The 24,255-nt window shown below is 38.7% G+C and overlaps 1 protein-coding gene across 7 annotated transcripts in view; it reads left to right on the top strand.

Annotated features, from left to right (window-relative positions):
• The window catches only part of INPP4A (inositol polyphosphate-4-phosphatase type I A), a 127,212-nt gene that overhangs the window by 80,962 nt on the left and 21,995 nt on the right, over positions 1 to 24,255 (top strand). For 3 of the 7 annotated variants that reach the window (XM_080612513.1, XM_080612510.1, XM_080612516.1), the window contains 11 exons: positions 174 to 253; positions 2,072 to 2,225; positions 3,202 to 3,292; positions 3,958 to 4,105; positions 7,720 to 7,850; positions 8,207 to 8,311; positions 9,136 to 9,244; positions 13,453 to 13,636; positions 14,981 to 15,199; positions 16,496 to 16,766; positions 20,229 to 20,261. In XM_080612513.1, the coding sequence (XP_080468639.1) occupies positions 174 to 253; positions 2,072 to 2,225; positions 3,202 to 3,292; positions 3,958 to 4,105; positions 7,720 to 7,850; positions 8,207 to 8,311; positions 9,136 to 9,244; positions 13,453 to 13,636; positions 14,981 to 15,199; positions 16,496 to 16,766; positions 20,229 to 20,261 (1,525 nt within the window). The remainder of the gene's footprint in view (positions 1 to 173; positions 254 to 2,071; positions 2,226 to 3,201; positions 3,293 to 3,957; positions 4,106 to 7,719; positions 7,851 to 8,206; positions 8,312 to 9,135; positions 9,245 to 13,452; positions 13,637 to 14,980; positions 15,200 to 16,495; positions 16,767 to 20,228; positions 20,262 to 24,255) is intronic. The other 4 variants (XM_080612515.1, XM_080612512.1, XM_080612514.1 and 1 more) reach the window with 4 other exon arrangements.

Raw genomic sequence — 24,255 nt, 5'->3', positions numbered from 1 at the left:
TAGATTACCACATTTATTACATTTTAAAATTTTAATTAGTTATGTATGGGCATATGTAATTATATTGTTTGTTCTCAGACTTTTGTGCATAATAATTGTATTTTGGGCTTCAGTGCTGTGGACAAAGTCTTTATTTGTTGTAAAATTAAATTCTGGTACTCATCTTCTTTCAGATGTATTTGTTGGGTTCTGGGATGTTCACTGTAAAAGAACTTCTTCAGGAGAAGAATCACAGGTTGCACTTAACACTAAGGTTTGTAATATCCTCCTCCATTTAGGAATTAATTCTTAATTCTTGAAAGCATGCTTAAGATGTGATGAGAACTTTGAGATATGAAGAAAACCTTTTGTTTGGTTGGGTTTTTTAGTTCCAGGCCACTATTACAAAACCCCACTATTTTATATTGCATGATAATCAGAACAAGACCTTTCCAATATGATTGATAATGTTAGACATTGGTTCTAGTTCTCCAATTAAAGAAAGTATTCTCAAGACCATTTTCATTTTTGTGCATTTCATCCTGTCACCTCAGCATGCGTGTCTGTGAAGAGTGGCAAAATAGACTATTTTTGACTGTGCTGATGTATAAAGAGCCTGTGATGGGAAGAATGAAACCCATTGAAAGAGAGAGGTATCTTAGTTGTTTGGAATACCTTGGCTTAGATAAATCTAGGCTCTGTTTCACCACCTACCAGTTGCTAAATTATGTATTTGTTGCTAAATAGTGTATTTATCAATATAATGCACTAGGAGTAGAAGGAGTCACATTGCAATAACATTGATTGATATAATTTTCTAATTTAATTCATATTGGAAACTTTCAAGGAAGGAACATGACTCGGGAGAGAATGAAAAAGAGATTGTGAGTCTCATGCCAATCCTTAAGGTAGTAGTTATAATCATAGGAATCAAACCATACTCTTGAAAGCCAGTGTGGGACACAGTTAAGTAGAGGGTTGGCGAAAAATGAAGACAGCAAAGTGAGATTAAGGCAGGAGAGCTCTGATGTGTAAAGGCACATTGTAGTATGTGTTAAAAATAGGACAGGCACCCATGTTAGAGAAGGCAAGGAGAAGTCAGTCGAAGGGAGAAAACATAGTCAGAAAGGCTGAGGAAGATGATGTTGGTAGTATCTGCATAATCAGCACTAGAAACAGTTACTGTGATAAACTTGCAGAAATTTCTTAGCCCAGACACAACTAACAAAACATGAGCAAAGCTTTTCTTGCTAAGAGAAGAGATGGGTAAGGTTTTCAGCTTTTTTCACAATGAGTTGTAAAGAAAAAATTATTTGACATGACTTAAATGTTAAACATTTAAAATTACATGATTTAACAGGGGGGAGTAGATGAACGAGTCAGAAAAGGCATGAAAAGTATGACGTTGGCTAAAATTTATCATAGGTGTGAAGATGAGTGTGTTCTGAGGGAGCAAAAAAGAGGAATGTGATGGCAGGAGTTTAATGTTTGTGTTTTAGACAAGGTTATTCTGCTAGGTTTGTTCTTTCATAACTAAGTTGAAAATGGACTTTATTAAACTCTATTTGTTTTGATATCAAGTATATTCTGATTATCAAAGTGTGTGAATACATGCTTGCCTTCTCGTTGCCATGTTACCCCTCAGATGTATGAGCTGGATGCTGAGCATGATCTATAAATACGTTGAGTAAACTTTTTCTTATGGTCATCCTGTGTGCTTATTTTTTTGCCTTCCCAGTATTGTGTGTTCCAGAGATTTTTTTTTTTTTTGCTAGTTGTCCAAGCATATTTTTACATGTAAACAACAATCTTAAAAGACAATTAGAATTTATCTTAAAAAAATAACATAAAGTCTCTGCCAAACTTGCTGTAAGTCATGGGTCTTCTGAAGAATTGACACACATGCATGATTTTAGGTTGCCTTCAATTAGGAGGTCTGTACAGCATCCCTGCAGAATGAGGAGAGCATTTTGCTGTTGGAATAATGCGTTATAAAAATATGTAAAATGAAGTTGAAAAGCTTCCTATTTAAAATGTTCATTAAGTTTGAAGATTAATAGCCTTTTATAAGTGTTCCCTTGTTGATAAACAGGTCCACCTCCAAAAAAATCTCAACGCAGAGTGTTTGTTGCAGGTCGGCTGAAAGTGACCGTGTAGGTAACATTACAGTTATTGGATGGCAAATGGAGGAAAAAACTGACCAAAGGCCTCCAGTGACAAGGTCACCTGATACAATTAATGGAAGGGTGAGTATGAGCATTGTATCAAGCTCAGAAAAATGCAGATTTATTGCCAGCATTGAAGTAAACTAGGTTGATGTCTGCTGTCAACTTTCCTCCCATCCATCTTTAGGTTTAGTAGGGCTTTATAATTTCAAAATACTGTAAATGTCAGTCTAATGATGATGAAGTGGTTTTGTATTTTGCAAAGCTCTTGGTGCTCATGTTTGGGGGTGAAAGTCTTGAAGAAAATTTTAATTTACAGTGATTAGGCTTTAGCTCCAGATACTCGTGCCTTTCATTAGAATAGGCTTGTGGTACTGTACATTGGTGCACTTGGTACATTGATAACCAGCTTCACAAAGATGTGCTATTCCAGTTCACACTTAGAATTGAAAGGTGGCATTAAGCAAGCTATAATGGGGATGCTCAGGAAATATCCAGAATTTCCACAGGCAACTTAAAAAATTTAATAAAACTGAACAAGTTACTTGAATATTGGATTTTTTTTTTTTTTTTTTTTCTGATGCCCCAAGTATTTGTCTGGGAGCAGACATTTATAGTGCTTTCTCAGCCTAGACATATGTTTAAGTCTGTAAACCTTGTGTTCTGAATATCCTGATGATACTTGCACTCCTGTATATCACAGTCACAATGTGCATTAGTATCACTTTGTAGCTGTAGCTACATATGTCGGTGCAGTACCTCTAAGAGACTCTGGAGCTATGCTAACGTAAAGTAATTGTGAAGGGCTGGATGGAAAGTTTTACAGCTTTTTGAACTGTGTAGTAGAAGTAAATAGGAATGCTTAGATTGGAGGGTTTAGGTATATTTATTATTTCAGCCTGCAATATTTTTTGTCCACAGTAGACATATTTGAAATATTTATTTTAACCATGAATTTTGAATACTCCTTTCAAGCCTGTGTAAGTAGGGTCATCACAGGCATATTGCCCTGACACTGAGGTTTTATTCTTTACTGTTGGGTTTTCTTTTTCTTTAGACTGTGTTGCCAGTTGATGAAAGTTTAACAGAATCTTTAGGAATCAGATCCAAATATGCTTCATTACGGAAAGATGCACTACTGAAATCTGGTAAGCTGCTGTGTGCTGTAACAAGTAAGCTTTGGGCATCGGTAGAAGTTAATCTCTTGCTGTCTGCCTGTGGCTCCAGGGTGTTTAAGCAGATGTTTTATTTGAATAGGAGCAGGCTGCTGATTGAGCAGCCCATTGAGGGTCACAGAATCACAGAATCCCAAGGGTTGGAAGGGACCTCAAAAGATCATCTAGTCCAACCCCCCTGCAAGAGCAGGGTAACCTAGAGTACATCACACAGGAACTTGTCCAGCCAGGCCTTGAATATCTCCAACGTAGTACAAGAATAAATTATTTTGTCATTTGCACTATATTATAGAGTAAAACCAGCAGAAGCAAACTTACGTCATTAAGTTGACTGTAGTATAGAATTTTCTATGCAATTTGCTAGTATTTCCTTACTAGTGTTTTAAATAATTTGGAGGCTTTTCCCACAAACACTGGGAGAATGGTCACTGCAGACTGACCATACTTGGGAAAGTATGATGAACTTTGCCTGAAAAAGGAAAAATTTTTTTTTTTTGCCTGAAAAAGAACTGATGCCTGCTTAAACCAGATCTTTACAGCAGTGTGTTACAGCACGTTAATGATTTGAAGCTTTTTACTTTAGAAAAGGAGAGGCTTTGTACGCTTTAAACTTAAATAACATGATTTTAATTCTTCAGTGTTTGGTGGCGCCATTTGCCGAATGTATCGCTTTCCAACCACTGATGGAAACCACTTGAGAATCTTGGAGCAGATGGCGGAGAGTGTCCTGTCACTACACATCCCTAGGCAATTTGTGAAGCTTCTTCTAGAAGAAGATGCTGCAAGGTAAGTTCAGGCCAGTTTATGTACAGCAGTGATATGGCTGTTACTGAGTTACCGAGAAATATATCTATGTTAATGCACAGAGGCACTGAACTAAAATTAGTAAAAGCAGCAAGTTGCTGACTGTACAGTTACAGTGAATTAAGATTTCATGTCAGAGTATAGACTTTGGGCTTGAGTATATGGTAATGTGAGCATACATTGGCACTGTTGGAATAGTGAACACTTAGGATCATACTGCAGTTAGCTGCATTTAGGGGTTATCTGTTCCTCTCACAAAAGTATTGTTAAGGCCACAGAAGATATATTCCATATTCATGTGACTGTATTAGGTCCATAACATTAGAATACATTATCTATTTATATATATAATTATCTATATTATAGAATCATAGAAGGGTTTAGGTTGGAAGGGACCTTAAAGATCATCCAGTTCCATCCCCCTTGCCACAGGCAGGGACACCTTCCACTAGATGATGTTGCTCAAAGCCCCATCCAGCCTGGCCTTGAACACTGCCAGAGATGGGGCAGCCACAACTTCTCTGGGCAACCTGTGCCAGAGCCTCACCACCCTCACAGTGAAGAATTTTTTCTAATATCTAATCTAAATCTACCCTCTTTCAGTTTAAAGCCATTGCCCCTTGTTCTGTCACTACATGCCCTTGTAATAAGTTCCTCTCCCCCTCTCAAATTTTCTTGTAGGCCCCATTTAGGCACTGGAAACTGCTCAAAGGTATCCCTCGAGCCTTCTCTTCCCTAGGCTGAACCACCCCAGCTCTTTCAGAGTAGTCAGATCTTAGACTCTAGAGAGTGAATGCTGTATCTTTTCTAGCTGTCCTGCTACAACTTTGATGGAGAAGGCTTGGGATATGCCATTACACATTTAGATGTGGGTTATTCATTGTTTGTTTTGTATCTTTGTTTCTCCACAGCTTTCCTCATGGTACATTTAAAACCATCTATTCATTTTGAAGTACAGCTATAAGAATCTAAAGAGTTGGCAAGAATACCCATAAGGTGCCATCTATGATGGATGTAGTTTAAGGACTTGAAGATAATAAGAGGAGAATTTAGGGTGAATGGGGAAAAAAGATGTGGCTTTCCGTAAGGCTGTGGACAATGAAGTTTCTTAAGGTATTAGCCGTGGAATGTGACTGTTCAGAGGCTCTTGCTAAAATCATACAGAGATTGGTTACATATGTTGTACAGTTATGGGTTAATAACAGCCCAGGTGATTGCTAGTACCACTTTGTATGCGCTGAATTACTTGGCACAAAGGTAATGACTTAATGAAATACGACTTTCGTGTAATTGAAGAGAAAGACTCCTCCCTGTTCAGTTGAGGTGACACACTCTACGACATACACAGCCACACTTTGTATTCATAGGATCTCTCAGATTTGGCCAAGCACTCTTGTTTTCTCCATGCTCTGTGCTGCAGCCCAGAGGAATTCAGCTACACAAGCACAGCTGCTTCTGTCTTAACATACTGGTGACTTTTAAAATGTCCTTGGATAATCACAACTGCTGTCTTTTTCATAAAGCTTTTCTAGGCCAGAGCTCTTTGAAAGGAAACATCTAACCAGGGGGATATTTTGACTACCGAATTATGGCAGACACATCCCCTGCTGTCTCAGCCCCGTGGGACAAACAAGTAAACTTGAAGTCTTATGCTATGAATTTACTTCAGGAAAACCTGGACTCAAATGCATAGTTAGTTTTGAGCGGGGAGTTTGTCAAGGTAGTCATAATAGCATCTTATGCCGAAGCAGTTTACAAGATGAAACTGTTAATGTCTTTCTCCAAATCACTAATAAATACAGTTTAGACTGTTGCCCTGTGGAGAAGGACTTGGGGGTGTTGGTCGATGAGAAAATGAACATGAGCCAGCAGTGTGTGCTCGCGGCCCAGAAAGCCAACCATATCCTGGGCTGCATCAAGAGGAGCGTGACCAGCAGGTCAAAGGAGGTGATCCTGCCCCTCTACTCTGCTCTCGTGACACCTTACTTGGAGTATTGTGTGCAGTTCTGGTGTCCTCAACATAAAAAGGACATGGAACTGTTGGAACAAGTCCAGAGGAGGGCCACAAGGATGATCAGGGGAGTGGAGCACCTCCCGTATGAAGATAGGCTGAGAAAGTTGGGGCTGTTGAGACTGGAGAAGGCTGCATGGAGACCTCATAGCAGCCTTCCCGTATCTGAAAGGGCCTACAAGGATTCTGGGGAGGGACTATTCATCAGGAACTGTAGTGACAGGACAAGGGGTAATGAGTTAAAACCTTAAGTTTCCCCTGTTTAAACAGGGGAAGTTTAGATTGGATATAAGGAAGAAGTTCTTTACTGTGAGGGTGGTGAGGCACTGGAATGGGTTGCCCAGGGAGGTTGTGAGTGCTCCATCCTTGGTGGTGTTCAAGGCCAGGTTGGATGAGGCCTTAGGTGGCATGGTTTAGTGTGAGGTGTCCCTGCCCATGGCAGGGGGGTTGGAACTAGATGATCTTAAGGTCCTTTCCAACCCTAACTATTCTATGATTCTATTCTGTGATTCTATTGGCTAATCAATCTGGAGTTTTTCTTAGAAATTTGCTTCCTTTTACTAATATCTTAAATATTGTGCAGTGAGAATTGTTCTGTGAAATGCTGTCTTAAACTATATACAATTGATTAAAACTGTGGATACTGAGAGAACTGAAAAAAAACCTGCAGGATCCTTTTTGAAGGTGATTGCTCTACCTTTTCTGGGTAATGTGCTGTTGAATTGTGTCTGGCATTGGCTTGTTTACTTTTCCCCTTCTTGCTTTATTCCAAATAATATCTTAATCCAAGAAGACAGTAATACAAGCATGATGTGAAATACACTGAATATTTCCTCAGCAGTGCTGTTGGGGAACAGTACATAACACAAGATTGCTGTGTATGACTGAAAACCTAGCAGTCGGGCTGTAATGGAAAGCTAGGGGGATTCCTGTTCATTCTAGGTGTATCCAGTTGTACTTTATTCCACCTGCAGTAAAACTTGGGTGCCTAAAATCCTGAATCTCAGATGAAAGTTTTGCTGTTTATCTTTTGTCTCTTCAAGCCCTTATTCACGCTTACACATAGGCCTTCCCAGCCTGGCTTTGAAAACTGTTGTATAGATACCTGGCCAAGGCAAATACTCCTTGTACCTAATGTCAGATAGGTGCTAACCTCCCACCTAACTTCTGTCACAGTCCTGATTTAATTTGAGAGCCACTGAAGTTCAGTGGAGTTGCCTAAAAAGGTCCCTCATTGTCCCAGGTCACCTGACATGATGACAGTGCCCATCATCTGCAAATCTTCATATAGTTTGAGAGCTCTTGCGGATAGGTAGGAAGCTTTGGTTTTGACCAACACCTGAGTCTGCTGTGGGGAGCTCAGTGTATTCTGCCTGTGAGGGATCTATAAGTAGAGCTCCAACAGCTGTTCTTTGGGACTTATTTTTGGAAGCATTCCCAGTCTGGTGAGAGTGAATTGAGAATGCGTCAGCAGAGGATGGTGCTACATTGGTACTATGTGAAACCCATTGGTCAAGAGGACTCTAGAACTGAACACCTCTCTTTTTCCTATTCTTTTTTGTTTGTTTTTCTTCTCTCCGCCTAGGGTTTGTGAACTAGAAGAACTGGGAGAACTGTCTCCTTGTTGGGAAAGCCTTCGTCGACAAATAGTTACTCAGTACCAAACAATTATTTTAACTTATCAGGAAAATCTAACTGATCTGCACCAGTATAAAGGTGATTTCTCTTTCATAATAACGTGATATTTCACAGCTGTGATTTTTAGTGCTTCTCTGAAATTGGCAATCCAGAATGTTTTAGTTTGATAAGTAAAATTGCTGTTATTCGATTTCTTCATTAACATTTATTGTGAGTTTGCTAATCATCTGAGATATTTGTCTGCTTTATCCATTCTCTTATTTTACCCTGAAAGTACAGAACAATTATTACCTGTAACAGAAAGATACATCTTTTTTTCTTTCTTTTCTCTGTTTTACTTTCAGCATGTAGCTGGTGAATGACACTCCTTGAATGTTTTAGCATAAGCAGAAGCAGAGAGTTTTTGTGCTTACTTTTTCTCCTGTATTTCTCAGGGCCTTCATTTAAAGCCAGTAGCTTGAAAGCTGATAAAAAATTGGAATTTGTTCCTACGAATTTACACATACAGAGAATGAGAGTCCAGGATGATGGAGGATCAGGTATTTGTTTCTTCCTCTCTTTCTCTACCTTATTTTGTTACTTTTCTCTCCTTTTCTTTTCTTTTTTTTTTTTTTTTTCATTTCCTTCCTCAACCATATAGCCAAGTTTCTACAAACTACTGCTCTGTAGTACTAGTGCTACTTGGCATTTTTGTAGCACCTTCTATCCTCAGATTCCAAATCTCTCCAGAAGAAGAGGTGTGAGCATAATTATTACTATTACACACTTGGCAAAACTAGATTCTGGAGTTAACTGTACCCTAGGTGACACAAGTCAGCCTTTATATGAAGGAATGCATTGGGTTAAGCTGCTATGTCTCTTCCAGTCATTTTGAATTATAGCACAATAGCAAAGGTTCTGATTTGTTTCTTGTCAAGCTTGTGTGCTTTGTCTCTGGAACCACTTATGCAGAATCACAGCAGCTTGTTCACATCAAGCTTATATCTTCATAAGTAACCTCGTTTTCCCTTCTTTTAACAGTAATTTTTACTAACCAGGGGGCACACACTTGTTCCATGCATCCATATGAGGGATTCCAGTAATGGCAGGCTTTGTATACAGACCAGTGTTCAAGTCTTCTTTTTCACTGTCAGTCTTCTAGATTAAGAAACAGAGGACCTGCATTCAAGTATGGTTCTTTCACCTCACAAGTACCTGATGGATTTCCAGGACATCTAAACCAATTCAGTTTTCCATGTCCTTCAAAACACACGCAGAAAGTTTTACAAAAATTACTTTCAGAGTAGTTTTTGAATTTCCACAATTGTTTGTCCACATTAAAGATTGCAGGCTTTCATCTGTAAGTCCTTTTTGTCCATCCCAGATCAGAACTACGACATAGTCACCATAGGAGCACCAGCAGCTCATTGTCAAGGCTTTAAATCAGGTGGCTTGCGGAAAAAGCTGCATAAATTTGAAGAGGCAAAGAAGCAGTAAGTAGAAATGTTGTGTCAACTGTTATTGTGACTTTTTGTCCTGGTCCACACTCAGTGATTTGGAAAATTACTTCATTCTATGGTTTTGTTGCACTTCATTCAATGGTTCTACTATACAGTGTAAAGATTATTCCATATTTTTTTCACAAGAGGGAGAGGGAAAACAGTTTCCACTTATACTACCATATTTGTTTGTTTACCACATTTATTTGTTTACTGATGGGCCCTTTCTGATAGTCTTTTTAGTGAAATCATTAATTTTCCCAAATACTTGTTGCTTCATTTAGTTTAGCTGGTTTAGCTATTGCGTTCTGCCTAATTGTGGATTAGAAAATTTGTTTGTAGAACATCGTCAGCTGCACTATATCATGCTTTCAATCCGTTATTTTCAGGAGACTTTCAGACCTCTCATAGCTTTAAAGTTCTGTCACTGAACTCTTTTTAGTACAGCTAATAGTACAACAGGCATAGTACAGCTAATAGTACAACAGGCATAGTACAGCTATGCCTGACAGGCAAATTCCGTTTTGGCAACTTGAGTTAGTTCTGGGACTATTGCTGGAGGCTTTTCTGCACTACCTAAAGGTTTATGCATAAATTAGGCTCCTGAATCTGGCATTACTCTGCTCTGCAGGCAGGATGCTTTACCTCCACAGTCCTGTCTTCAGCGACTTTATAGTGACCTCTCTGAAAGTGCAACCATATGTATTAGAGGAAGGGGCAGAAATTGGGAAGGTCACATATGCTAAAGGGAGAGACCTACATGGCACCCACTTCAGCTGTCAAGGAAGAGCTAATGCTGTCTGGATCTGTGGTACTTGTGCTGTAGCATGGAGAATTTAAGGAACAATGAGAGCAGCAGAACAAGGATGTGGTAGACAGGAAAAAGGAGACTTTGATAATGCCCTTCCAAAGAAAAGATTTGTAGGATTTGGAGCTGATGAGGGGAGGGAATGACATGGGAACCAGGCTCTGCCAACCTCAGAATTCATTTTGGCAGCAGAGAAGTAAATAGCAGCATCCTGTGAACATCAGTCAGATATGTACTGATAAAAAGGTGCAAAAATATATGGGAAACTGTGAACTGGAAGCACTGCTATACTATTCTTTTGATACCACTGAAATTGCTTACTGAAATAAAATCCTCCTGTGAGCTTAGCAACTGAAGTGGTCCTTATTCCTGTAATACCTGATTTCCATTCCTCCCTCCCCACAGTAACTAAACTGGTCAAAGAGCTTAATTTTTATTCAGTGCTTTTCCTCTGAGCTTTACAGAATTGCTACTTCTGGGTCCATGACAATGGACCGAGGTTCAGTAATTAAAGAATATATTTTCTTTTAAGTACTTCTGTGTTATCATAAAAGTCAGTATAGTAGAACTGAGATCCATCTCCTCAGTTGCACTGTTACATAGATATCATTCAGTTTTTCTTTTTTCATTGGCAAAACTGTGCTTGGTGCATCCACATTTCCCCAGAACAACACATGGGCATCTGGCAATCTGTGTTTTTTTCGCTTACAAGTTTAATCATTATGTACCCGCCTTGTTGAGAAGATGACTCAAGTAAGTTATTCCCCCCAACATCATTTGTTTTGTTTTCTGCTTTGGTATTTGCTAACAATCTGCTAATTTTATTTTGGTTTTTTGTTTTTTTAGCAGTTATGAGGAGTGTTGGTGAGTTTTCTGTTTCTGAGAGCTCTGTAGAGAGGGTTTCTGTTCTTTGGGTTGTTTTCATTTTCTTTTCCTTTTTTTTTTTTTCTTTCCTGGCAAAGATGTGGTGTGTTTTAAAGTGTGCAGGGCTTTTTAATGTCATGCATCATGGCATCCCTAATTGTGCCTAAGTAATTGTAGCTGCTTTGTCGAACATGATGTGTGAATGAATTTCATTTCATCTGCAATGTTTGTTTGTAATGAACAGCAAGCGTCTTGGCTCTCTCCAAGTATAAGTTAGAAAGCTGTGGATCAGAACACAATTTTATATCTTTTCCTCTGTTATTTCCAGTGAAAACTACCTGGAAAGAGAAACTTACTATCAGAGATGGAAGATAATTCAGATAACTCTACATATTTTTAAATCTTTATGGTGATAGATTGGGCATGGTTTATATTTTCGCAACCCATGTCTTCATTTAAACATTTTCACTTAAATTCTGTTTATTTGTCTTCATGTTGGGGTGTTCAGTGCTACAAAAAGGAAATATTACTTGATGGTTCAACAGTGCAGAATTTCTGCTCTAAATTACTTGTATTAAAGGTTGAACCCCTAATTCACTGGGAGTTTAAGGCTGTGTTATAATTTGCTGATATAGTACAATGAGAGCTGTTCATTTGAAAAAGCAATTGCAGGTTGCAAAGTAAATATATGTGAATTTTACACCATAAATTTTACCCCTGATCATCCCAGCAAATGTTTGTGATTAAAAATGTAATAATTCTAAATCAGATCTTAATACGCTGCATGGCCTTTCCTGCCAAATATGTCTTTATGCATGTTAACCACACTGTTGTGGAAAGAAATTGCTCAGAGGAATTGTCACTAACATCACCAGTCAATAAAGAGCACAAATCATGTACACGACAAGTCCTAAAAGCTGAGATGAATTTACTGTATGGTGTAGCAGTACTGGGGAGTGGTTGTTCTCTCCTCCACTCAGGTGGGTGACCAGAGGGACACAAATAAGGAACCTTTCAGGACTCACTTATCCTTTGAGAACAAATCCCTCATCTTTTCTTGTAATGAAGGTCAGACAGATACTGGGATTAAGCTTCGCCCTTGCCTTAATATTAGTTAAGGGATGTGAATTGGTGTTTGTGGCAATGATTTTAAAGCATGCCCCACACAACCCTCCTGTCTTATCTCACAGATATGCTACAGAAATCAACAGCATTGCTCTAGGCGTAGTAGGGAAATTTGTAATTCTCAAAGGTCATGATCTGAGGTAACTGTACCTGGAAAAGAAACTTCTCTCTATGTAGTCTTGTAGCTGTGTAAATTGAACAGTGCTGAGACTGGTGCAAGCAGTAGGTTATTCTCTGCTGTCACTATGCTGAAGCCATTCATTACTGGAAATAAATTAATAAAATTAAGATACTATACCCTTGGTGTATTATCGTGCCATGTTATGAAAGGACATCACACTTACTACAGCTGGAGCTGATGTAAAGGCCTGATCTTTTTATAGCTTTCCTACTGGGAGGAAAAACCAGCATATTGCTTGGCAAAGAAAATAGTGGTGGGTTGGTTCCAAATAGTTAACTAAGAGCACAACTTCAGTTTGAAGTAATTTTCTAAGCTAAAAGACAGCTTTTGTGAAAAGTTCTTCTCTGGTAGGATTAAATCACCCTTTAGAAGTGCTATTCTTTACAGAGGGAGTCCAAGCGTCTGTTTTGTAAGCAACTTCCGCAGACATCTAAATTTAGAGGACATAAACTATAGTTTATTACCCTTACTATTTGGAAAAGGCCAGAATTTGGTATTGCTTTACATTGTTGCAGCTGAGTTTGTAATGGAACAGTTATAAGGTCCTTTCCAACCCTAACTACTCTATATCATGTCCCTAGTTTAGTATAAGAAGTGTGTGCTAACAGAAGCTGCACCGAGGACAGAGTCCTTGGGTTAGTCTGGAGATACACTTTGTTTTTATATATCATAAGATTGCTTTTGCTGGTGTAACTTGAATCAGGCCCGCAACAAGGGAAAAGGCACACTAACAAGGATTTTTTGTTAATACCACAGTGTTTGCATTATGGATCTGGGTGGCATTTCTGTGCTAGGAGTGAAGATTTTCTTTTCATGGTCTTAGTAGATACGTGATAAAACAGGTTTGTAGAACAGGCCTCAGTAAAGTGTCTGTGTGATAAGGAGGGGGAGAGTGGGGCAAGCTGTCTCTGCAAACAGTGATTCTGTATCCGATGGCAAAATCTATCACCCACATTCTCCTCAGCAAAACCGTCCCTCTGGTATACAAACTCTGCCCGCAACCCTTTGGCATAAGGGATTAGTAAATCTTCATCTGAATGCTTTCAGTAAAGGCAGAGAAGGCTCTAGGATCATGTTCCTGCTGTGCAATTGCCCACTGGCCTTTCACTGTTGATTGCTAGTTTAGGTAAATTTTTGTTGTCTGCCATTAATTCCCCAGCATGCCACTGTTACGTGTGTACCTCTAGATCAGTTTTCTCCATAACATCAGTCTTTCTTTTTCAGCACTTCAACAAGTTCCCAGTCTATAATATACATTCCACAGGACATTGTCAGAGCAAAGGAAATTATTGCGCAAATCAACACCCTGAAAACACAAGTCAGTTACTATGCAGAAAGGCTCTCAAGAGCTGCCAAGGATAGATCAGCTAATGGCCTTGAAAGAACACTTGCCATCCTAGCAGACAAGGTAGGAGAATAATGCATTTCCACACTAAAGCACAGAGTATTTTTTTCTGTCTCTATCTTTAATTGATTTTCTTGAAATACTTATTTTACCTTGTTCAGTAGTGTATTGTAATGTGTACAGGCCTAAAGAAAAAGCAAAGTCAGACCAGCCTTTACAATTTGCTGCTTTTTATTTGGGTTGTCTCTTACTTTTCACACTCTTCCCTTCACCTCTTCTTGGGAGTGCAGTGGAGAGCAATGTCCTCTGGTTCCCTCCATTCATCATATTCCAGAAATGTGCATTCTTCACTTTCTTTTATACTCTTTTCTCCATAACCACCAGGGGTTTTGTAATGTTCCTCCAAATCATCTGTCAAGCAGCAGGTACTGGGCAAAAGTTAATGAAACAATTCTGTATTTTTCCACTGGCAAAATAAGGAATAATGGTGACACAGCCTTTGCTTGAATTATAGTGATGTGAATCAGTTATTTCTTGATGAATGCTAATAGAAACCAGACTAAACCCACAACTGAACACAGTCTTATTTACAGGACAAAAAAACCCAAATACTGTAACACTGATGTTTTCTATCCCTGAAGCAGATCTGAAGGCTGTTAAACAGCAGTAATGGCCAAGCAGCTTGCTATAAATTGTCCCAGTGGAGGGGATATGCTTACCGCTTTGTAGAGTGCAAAATACAGTGTGAACCCATGTAAATGTATTATGTATTATAATATTTGCTCTAAATGAGTACAGTGTGTATAACTGGTCTGTGGAATTTTCTACAGCTGGACAACATGTATATATAACCTAGTAAGGACTTGTTTGTTATTATCTTAATAGATGCGCAGACCAGCTACTTTTCATATTCACATAACTTGTAGAAATTCTTTAATACAACACCACTAAATAAGACAGGGAACAAGTTGCATTGATTGGTGGGTCATATTTTTAATCCTTCTCTTATGTCTTGTTATGATTTCAGACAGGGTGGTGGAGGTCTAAACATGGTTTTTGGTGTGGCAGCTCTTGTATGGGCTATACAATTGTCTTCACATTGTTCTAAGCTTTTGTCAAATGAAGAGTGAAGTGCAAATAAAGACGAACAGCACACTTAGTGAAATTTTCAACAATTACAAGGCTAATATAGTAATACAGACTTTGGAAATGTACCATTTGTGTTTGGGTGTCCTATATTGCTTTTTAAGGCCATTTTGTTAAATGATTGCAAAGGCACCTTAGAGGCTCCTAAACAATTCTGTTACAGAATACTAGTTCTTTTTTCTTTCTGTGGAAAAGTATAGTATAAATGGTGTATGGAATAATGAAAAATAGCTAAAATGTGTGGGGTTTATTACTTTTTAGACCCGGCAGCTTGTCACAGTCTGTGACTGCAAATTGTTAGCAAATTCAATACATGGACTGAATACTGCAAGGCCAGACTATATAGCTTCAAAAGCATCTCCAACCTCTGGAGAAGGGGAGCAAGTGATGCTGAGGAATGATCAAGATACACTTGTGGCCAGATGGACAGGAAGAAATAGCCGATCTTCTCTGCAGGTGGATTGGCATGAAGAGGAATGGGTATGTTTGCTTAGTGGAGTGATGAATATTTTCTTCTTTTTATTTTTTTGGTTGCTGTGTTCTTTTGTCTATACGCTCTTTAATTGCTCACCAGATACACATAGGACAAGTGGTTTAGAGGTACTGGTCAACTAGCAAAGATGTTGACTCTGTCCTGTGCTCTGTCACTCCTTGTCAGGGGAATAGAAACAGGCCTTAATAATATTTCCGGGTCTCCTAAACAGTGGAAATCATTACAGTAGGTGAATGGCGTTTCTGAAGTCAGTTCCAAGGGAAAGTAAATAGCTTTTAAAGTCAAAACCTGACTCTACTACAAAGAGTATTTACAGTTCTCCAAAATAAAGCATAATTTGTGTGCATTAGCTATCCAATTCAGCCTTCCTGGTTTTTATTCTCATCAAAATATTTAGAACTTGCCGTCCAACTCTGTTTTAATTGTGAACACCATTTTAATACTGTTTGAACAAAGTATTTAAATGGTTTTCCTCACCACACTGCCAACTGAAATAAGAATTTGGCTGTGTAAATTCTGTCATTGTATAATATAAACAGAAGTTAATGAAATCTCAAAAATTGTTGAGATTAATGAAAACAATTATATATATCAATATGTATATATAATGAATGCACCATCCCTGGTGGTGTTCAAAGCCAGGTTGAATGAGGCCTTGGGTGACATGGTTTAGTGTGAGGTGTCCCTGCCCGTGGCAGGGGGATTGGAACTAGATGATCTGAAGGTCCTTTCCAACCCAAACCATTCTATGATTCTATATTGTGAAATACCAATTTTTAAATGAGATCCAAGTCATTTTGGAAATAGATCCTTGTTTTAATTGTGTCAGCATACATTGACTTATAGTCAAACTCAGAGTAATGAGATATGAAGAAAGCCAACTCAGCCATTTGGATAGTAATACAATATAGTAATTTTATCTGTTGTTCACTGTGTTATATAGGAAAAGAGATGTGTGATTGCATACAATTATTATGTCAAACATGAGTTTCAAGAATAAACAATATTGCCAGCTGGAAATTGAAATAATCGTGCAAATATTTGCTCAGCAAATTTACTTAGAAAATAGCTTTACAATTTGCCACACAAGTCATGTTTGTACATATTCTTGATATGCTGGTGTATGCTATTTATATATCCAGAAATTGCGTGTGCACGATAGCCCAGAGGAAACTTTGCAGAGCAATTGTGACTAGAATCACAGGAGGAAATACATTGCCAAAGGATTTGTTACCCAATATCTCTTTCCTTTTTAAATTGAGAAAGGAATGTTTTCTTTTAAGGAGAAAGTTTGGTTGAATGTTGACAAAAGTCTGGAGTGTATTATACAGAGAGTGGACAAACTTCTCCAGAAGGAGCGCTTGCAGAGTGACAGCTGTGAAGATGTTTTCCAGTGTGACGTCAGCTGTACTAGCAAGAAAGGTAATCGGGACACTCGTGCCTACTGGATAAATCCAGAAGATTTAAATGAGACCTCATCATCCTCACCACCTTCATCATCCTCACCACCTTCATCCACACCATCCTCTGCATGCCATTCTCTCAGAAAGACAAGTGCGTATGCCAGACACTGCTTCTCACTGCTGCTTTCTCCCTGTGCGCTGGCATCATCCCTAAGCCTTCGTTACATCCTTCCATGTGTTTTTAGTTCAGTGGTGGTGTTAAGCACTGATGTCACACAGAAAGGGCTGGTGGTGTCCTGGGATCTGCGAAGCCCATTACTTATTCTGAAATCCTGATCCCACTGAAAACTTTGCCAAATCCCTTGATGACAGTGGCATTTGGTTTTCACGCTGGGCGTTTTAAGCTGGTAAAACAGGTGGTTGGGTTAGCATGTGTCTGACACCACCTCTGGTAGCTTTCCTGTTGGCTTCAGCTTCTTTGCAGCAATCAAAGCTTATTACAGCAAACCTCTATGAAAGATAAATAAAACCTGAGAGAAGTGCAAGGGCAATTGGCAACACTAATGGTCCCAGCTGGACTGCCATAGCATAGGGGGAAGCCAAGCAGTCCCATTAGACTGAGCTGAACTTGGATGAACCTGCAGGATTTTAAAGCAATTTTTAACCCAAATTGTCAAAAGCTGTGGGGCTGAGGCACTCAATTAGTTAGACCTCGTGTAGCTGAGAGATAGGAATTGGCAGTGCAAGCTCTCAGTGGAATAATCCTATCAAAATTTGAGGTAAAGTGGGTGCTGCATTGAATCCAGCATGATGCCATGAGCATGTGAGTGAAAGATATCCTTATCAGTTTAGGCTGACAGTTTTGCAGTCATGCAGTAGATTTCAGGATTATTTAATTTACATATGTACTTATTTGGCTTATTCTTACATTCTTTACATGTGGCCAGTATGATTTGGCCACTTAATAGAGCAGGTGTGCCAAGATAAGCTCTAGTAAGATTAGTTTGTGTTTTCATTTCTTCTTTCCTGTTCTTATTGTTTGATGGCCCTTTGTCCCTTACGTGTGTCTGTGACTTCATGTCCATCCCATTGTTAACGTTGCAGTGGAAGGCAATACTTTCAGGGGGGGGAAAAAAAAAGCAAGGAGAAAGTTAAATGTTAATATATTTTTATGTAGCGTTGTATCTCAAATGACCATGTTTTTCTAGATTAGATGGACATTTTTGTGTATTATAAAGGAACAGAAGAATTGGTTCTTGTTTCAGAATGCATTGTCTGTTAAACTTTGACTAAATTTCTTCTATCAGTTTGATACCTTTAAATGTTTTTATTTGCAAGCTAGTTTACGTGAAGTTTTACATGTATTTACATGGGAGTTTTATCAGTAAACTTCAGTGAAACTTCATATGAATGATTAAAAGTTGTGGATTTTGATATTAAAAAGAATAGGAAAAATATGTGGTGTGTGACATCAAAGCTTTTGCCAAGATAATTTGATGCTGAAAGCATCTTAAAACAATAATTTTCTTTCATTTTCAGTCATACTTTTAAATCTACTTTAGAACTTGACACTTAGCCACATAAACTTGGAATTAGCTGCACTTCTACCAAAGATTTTGTTTGTGCCAAGGGTTTCAGTAACCTTTCCCACTTGTTTCTCCAAATAGTGATGAAAAATATCTTTCCTTTTAATCCACAGAACCTGGAACAAAAACATTAAATCAGGAAGTGTAGCAAACTTTAAAGCTAACAAGCTTGTTGCCATTTCCCCATGCTCCCTAAGTGTAAGGACTAGATCTGAAGTCTGACTGCCAACCAGTGTTGGGTGAATTTAACTTAAAGAATCCTGTTTCTGAAGTATCTGGTGCAAACACTGTTGTAGGTCTTAATGAGTAATTTGAATTGCACTTGGGATGTTTATTGTAAACCAGGGTAAGCTGAGTACTTGATTACATTCTCATCAGATGTAGTTCTTAATTAATGTCAGTATTTTTGACAGAGTTCAATACTATCAAAAAACCTGGTTTTACTGAAATCAGTAGGAATTTTCCCATTGAGTTACTTCCCTTGACTCCACACCAAACTTGTCCTGTTAAATGCTTTTAAACTGAAAGAGAGTAGATTTAGACTAGATACAAGGAAGAAACTTTTACAATGAGAGTGGTAAGATACTGGAGCAGGTTGCACAGGGAAATTGTGAGTGCCTCATCCCTGGAAACTTTCAAGGCCAGGGTTCTAAACAACCTGATCTGGCTGAAGTTGTCCCTGCTTGTTGCAGGGGGGGGTGTATTAGATGACCTTTAAAGGTCCCTTCCAACCCAAACCGTTCTATGATTCTGTGAATTCCTTTTCATTGTTACTTTCCACAACTGGTCATGGGAATAATAGAGGGACAAAGAAGATCCTTTCCCTGTGCTCAGAATCACAACATTTAAAAGTTTTTCCTTGTCACATATTCAAAGAACTAACACTTTTTTTTTCCATTAGTATTTCCCACTTTTGAATAAATGACACTGAGTGGCTGGAAGTTTTTTGAAAACAATGTGAAACCCAGCAAACCAAGACAGTTTCAGAATTGATAAGAGAGAGGCAGGACTTTAGGGGAACTCTAGAAATGAATGTTTGTGAAAGAAAATACTGCCTGGAATAGTAGAAGGGAGACATAAGAAATCATTTTAAAATTTGTTTTTGTTATAGGCTTAGGTATTCATTACTAAAATTGCATGGGGACACACAGCTTCTTTAACGAGCATGTGTTTTAATTTAGTGAGAGGTAACCTGAGAGGTTAGACAATCTCAGATTGTCTAACTCAGCTGATTGTCCTAATGCATACAATTGAACTTGATATTTTCTGTTGCTATTTTCAAATTCATAATTTATTGACTAGTGACTCTAGATATAAACAACAGAAATTTAAATCCTGTTAGCTTAATAAACTAGTTTTCATTAATGCAAGACTTGCTATAACAGAATGTATGTATTAATTTCTTTTACTGTTTGCATTGCACTGTAGTGTATTTTCATCTGACGGCTTGTTCCTCCCACTGAAGTGGGTGTGGAACACTCACAGGCTTCACTGGTGAGGTTTCAGCCCTTGATATGCAGTCTGATGCTGTGTTAACCACCTCAGAAATTGTATAATGGAAATTTGTCCAAGATACTGAAGTACTGTTTATTTATTACTCTTGCATTGTGGATGCTTTAATGTCATTTTCTGTTAAGTGCATTGAACTTATTGCTAATCTTTTGCTATTCTGTTTAGCAGCCTTACTGCCAGCTTATTCTATAATTGCACTAAACCAGTGAGTGGTTCTCAATTTGTGGATCACTGAGGGTTGACAGTGCCCTTGCTGATAATCCACAGAGATTCCCTGAGCTAGCAGATACTGGCTTTCCTCCAAGTCTCCATCCAGGTATTTCTCTGATCAGAAACAGTGGAGTGGAGGAGACAGCCGATGCCCTCAGTGCCCGCAGGCAAGGGGGTATCTCTGCTGATACTCAAACACTCAGTGAAAGTGTTTGAGAACCCTGGCATTAAGCATTTGAGTTGCTTATATTTAGACTGTGTTGCTGCTCCTTAATCATGCATGTTGCCCCTCCATTTCTGTGCAGATTGCAGCCCCACTCCGGAAGAATCTGCCCCAGGTATGTGGATTCATGGCTTCTGCTTCTTCTGAAAATTGCAGGGGTTTGTTTATAATTAACAACTGAACAAGTGCTTTGCTTTTAAGATTGAAGTGATAATGCTCTGCAATATCACGTGAGTTACCTAAGCATATTGAGAAGTTACTGTTTCCTAAATAATAGTGCAAGGGGGTATCTGTTAACTTCTCATGCCCAGGTGTGGAAGAGCACTTGTTCCTGGTCTCTTTGATTTCTCCAGTAAATGTGTTTTAGCAAACTGTTGAAGGTGACAATGATTTGAGGCCTGTTTCAAATGATGCTGAAGTATGTGGGAGTCTGACATTTCACATATTTCAGACATACCCTTTCATATGTGCTGTTGAGGTGGCCTTTCTGAATGAGAACTCGAGCAGAACATGGAGCAGTCAACAACACTGATGGAAAATCTTTGTTGTGGGTATAAACCAAGCAGTGTTGGGCACTGCAAGTCTAATGTTTCAGAATGCAGAATTTAGGAGACTTTCATCCCATTGTTAGCCTTCTTTCCTCTGTCCTTGTGCTTTCACACAGTTGCGTTGCACTTCCAAGGTCTGAATGCCTCTGTAATACTACTCTCTCCCAGCCAGATGGCTGTGATTTCTGCCATTTGAGAGTAGTTTAATCTGAGTTCAGTGAAGGTTCAATCTTTGAACTGTTTCAGCATGGGCTCCTGGGTTTATTGGTGAAACCAATGGGAAATAAAGCCCCAGTTCAAGTATGATTTTCGTCTTCACAAAGTATATTCATATAAATATTCTTCTCAGCTACACAACTCGACTCCTATCACTGAGAAAATGTTTTTAATTAAGAAGTTTTAACTCCCCAAGTTTTTAATTCTTGGAACACCCGTTTAGTTTCTGCAAAATTTATGGTGCATAAATGAATGTTATATATTTATTTTTAAGGTGGGAATTACTAAAAGCAGTCAGGTCACCCCAGCTGGGTACCCAGATTTCCCCAAAACTGCATCTTAAACTTCAGTGGCTGAAGCTGCAATGTAATGGAGCACTTAATGCCTGCTTCCCTTTGAAGCTAAATGTGATGCAATTGCGTGCTTAGTGGGTTGCTGATTATACTTTACTGATGAGGGCTGAGCAGCTACCACTTAATTAACAAATATCTCTTTCAGATACTATGAGTCCTTGCAACCGTGACCTAAACCAAGGGCAACTGTGGGTGCCCAGTACTTTGATTTATAGATACTAGGCAGTTTTTAATGTAAAAAGACCAAGAATATCTTTTCGGAGCTCTAGAGGACAGTTACTTTAATACAATTTTTATTGCTCTGTAGAAGAGAAACTCTTGGGGGGAAAAAAGGCAAAAGCTTTTCCCAGCTGACATTACATCCTTGATTTATACCAGCTTTATGTATTATGTTAGACATAACATAATGCATAGAACAAGACACTTGGGGTTTTTTTTGTGTATAGTCAGAGAAGGTCCACTGTGTGAGCTCATAGCATCCCTCCCTTCCTTCCTTCTTCCCTCTTACCCTCACTCCCTCTCTCCCCTTCCCCTCCCTGCTTTTCAAAATGCTGCATTTCAAAGTATATATCAAAGTATGACTTTGGTCAGCATCAGTCATAAGAAAAGTGCAAAGACATATGGGGCCACATCTGGCCCTTATTTACCAGCCAGAATTCAGTTGTAGCTGTCTGAGTGGAGACTGCAGGACTTCTCTTGCTGTACAATATAAAGTGCCTAAAACAAATGACAGACATCCTGCTGGTTTGTACAGTGCCAGTTTTTAAATGGAATAACTTTTAACATGAACTAGAAACCTCTGATAAAAAAGTGTGATTTGTGGTCCAGACCTACCAACAGCTATCTTGGACTAGGTCTCCGGCTGTTTTAAATCTGTAACACCTTGTTGCATCTTTGTTGTTTCAGGCCCTATGCCAAATCATCCTACCTATGGATCTATCTAGTGGAGTCAGTAGTAGTTTATATCATAGAACATAACAGCGGAGCTCAGAGTAGATTTCACGTTAGAACTGGTGCCTCTTGGTGTTTGAAGGTGCCTTTGGTTAATTTGATAGAAAATACGCTTTCAGTAGTAAAGTTCTGTTAGGAAAAATAATGAGGGGAAGACAGAAGGACAGGGAAATCAAGGTGAAAGGTAAAGAGCACTCAAGAGTCCTTTCACATTTGTTTGAATGCTGTCAGTGAAATGTTCCAACCTAATTTGAGCCTAGGAGTGGCAATTCCTTTTATTCCTGTTTACTGTTGATAGAAACTACCATTGAATAAAAAATTGAAAGAACACAGGTGACACCTCTGTGACATAGGTAGCAAAAAGCATTTAGAATTTTGCAGTCTGACAAGGGCTTGTTTTTATCATAGCCAAAATCTTAAACCAAGAGAATACACAGTGCAGAGGATTTTTGCTCATTACCCTGGATAAGCCACTGCATTGAATGTGAGTGTTGGGATGAAAAAAATCATCTAATGATTGCTTTATCTTCAGACAGGCTTGTGTTCCACCAGTGTGCTTTGTGATCACCACAGATACGCGTATCTTTCAAATGAAGTGCTGCTAGACACACTATAATTGTAAATCTCCCCTGAGATAACTCATATACATGAGTTATACACTGAGTTAACTGTATACACATATATATATATATATATATATACCCAGGCAATGAGATGATGATGTGCTGGAAGATATTTTCAGTTCTTTTTGCCATTCTCATTTGTTTATAGAAAAGCTCCTAAATGCAGTAGGAGAAACACTGTATCATCTCTGTTTTGCTTTTTAAGTGTTCATGGGGCCATATTATGGCATCTGATTTATTTTGAGGGAAAATACTTAGTAGAATATAAAAGACAAGCTGCAATTCCTTGCCTGTTCTTTTGATGTTTCCTTCTTTCTTCTTTTTTAATGGCAATGGAACAGAGCCGAACAGTTTCCCCTTTGTGTAGTTTATTAGGTTATTTATCTACCGCACAGAACAAAAGCAAAAAGGATAGTTTTGGTAATCTTGTCAGTTATGTTTCTGTTAGCAGACTTCCAAAGTTCACCTCATTGGCTGCTTATCAAAGAAATGTTCATTATTACTAGCTCTTAGTCCTGCCTTTGAGTCAAAATCCCAAACAACTTCCTTTCAGGGGCTTGAAGTGCTCCATTCATGCGGGTTCTGATCTGTACATTACCTTGTTCCTACAGCCAACCAGAATGGGGGTTGTGTGTGTGTTCTGTTTGTGAGCTCCAGTGCTTTTAAGAAATCGAACACACTGTCCTTCCCTTTAAAAAGAGAGGTGTTTCTCTGTTTCAACTTTACCTTACTTAAGTAGGGCAAAACCAAAGCACTGTCCTATTTTCTTTTTATGTTGCAGACAGAATGAATTTTGGTATAGCATCTGAGTAACTTTTCATACAGTCATAGAAATGGGATTTTTTAATTGGTGTTTGATTAAGACAGAAGATGAAAGAAAGAAAGAAAAGAAACTGGGCTTGTGGGGCATTTTAAGGCAGAGCAGTCTCTTAGGGAAAGGAAGGGCACAGTATTTGGTGTACTACAATAGGGCTTTGGCAACCCAGTTTCATTTCTGTGCTTCCTGTTTAGGACCTTGAACAGAGTCCCTCTGGGATGTATCTTGGGTGTTTCAGTGAAAGTCAAAGTCTGAACTACTTCCAAGGGTCTGGCTAACTCCCATCTTAATCACTTAGTGTTTCTTGCTAGCTAGCCCTAAGCCTTCAAAGCAACTCAGCAGACAGAGGACACTTAAAAGAGTACCTACATTAATTTTTTCACCTCTTTGCCTTATTAGTCCTATGTAGCAAATGGGACATAAGCATAGTCTTACCTCACTGAGGTGCAACAAGGATCAATAAGATGGTGAGGCAGTTGAATGATACACCTGTGAGCCCACAAAATATTTAAAGGCAAGATATTTGGGAGAAATCTTATTGACAGGAACAGCTAAGCAGATGTTCACTATTTCTGTTACATGATCGACTTCATGGTGTCTG

Source organism: Psittacula echo (assembly GCF_963264785.1).
Source record: "Psittacula echo genome assembly, chromosome: 3".
Lineage (NCBI taxonomy): Eukaryota > Metazoa > Chordata > Aves > Psittaciformes > Psittacidae > Psittacula > Psittacula echo.
The sequence above is the reverse complement of the archived record's forward strand: the minus strand, read 5'-3'. Positions and strand labels throughout refer to the sequence as shown.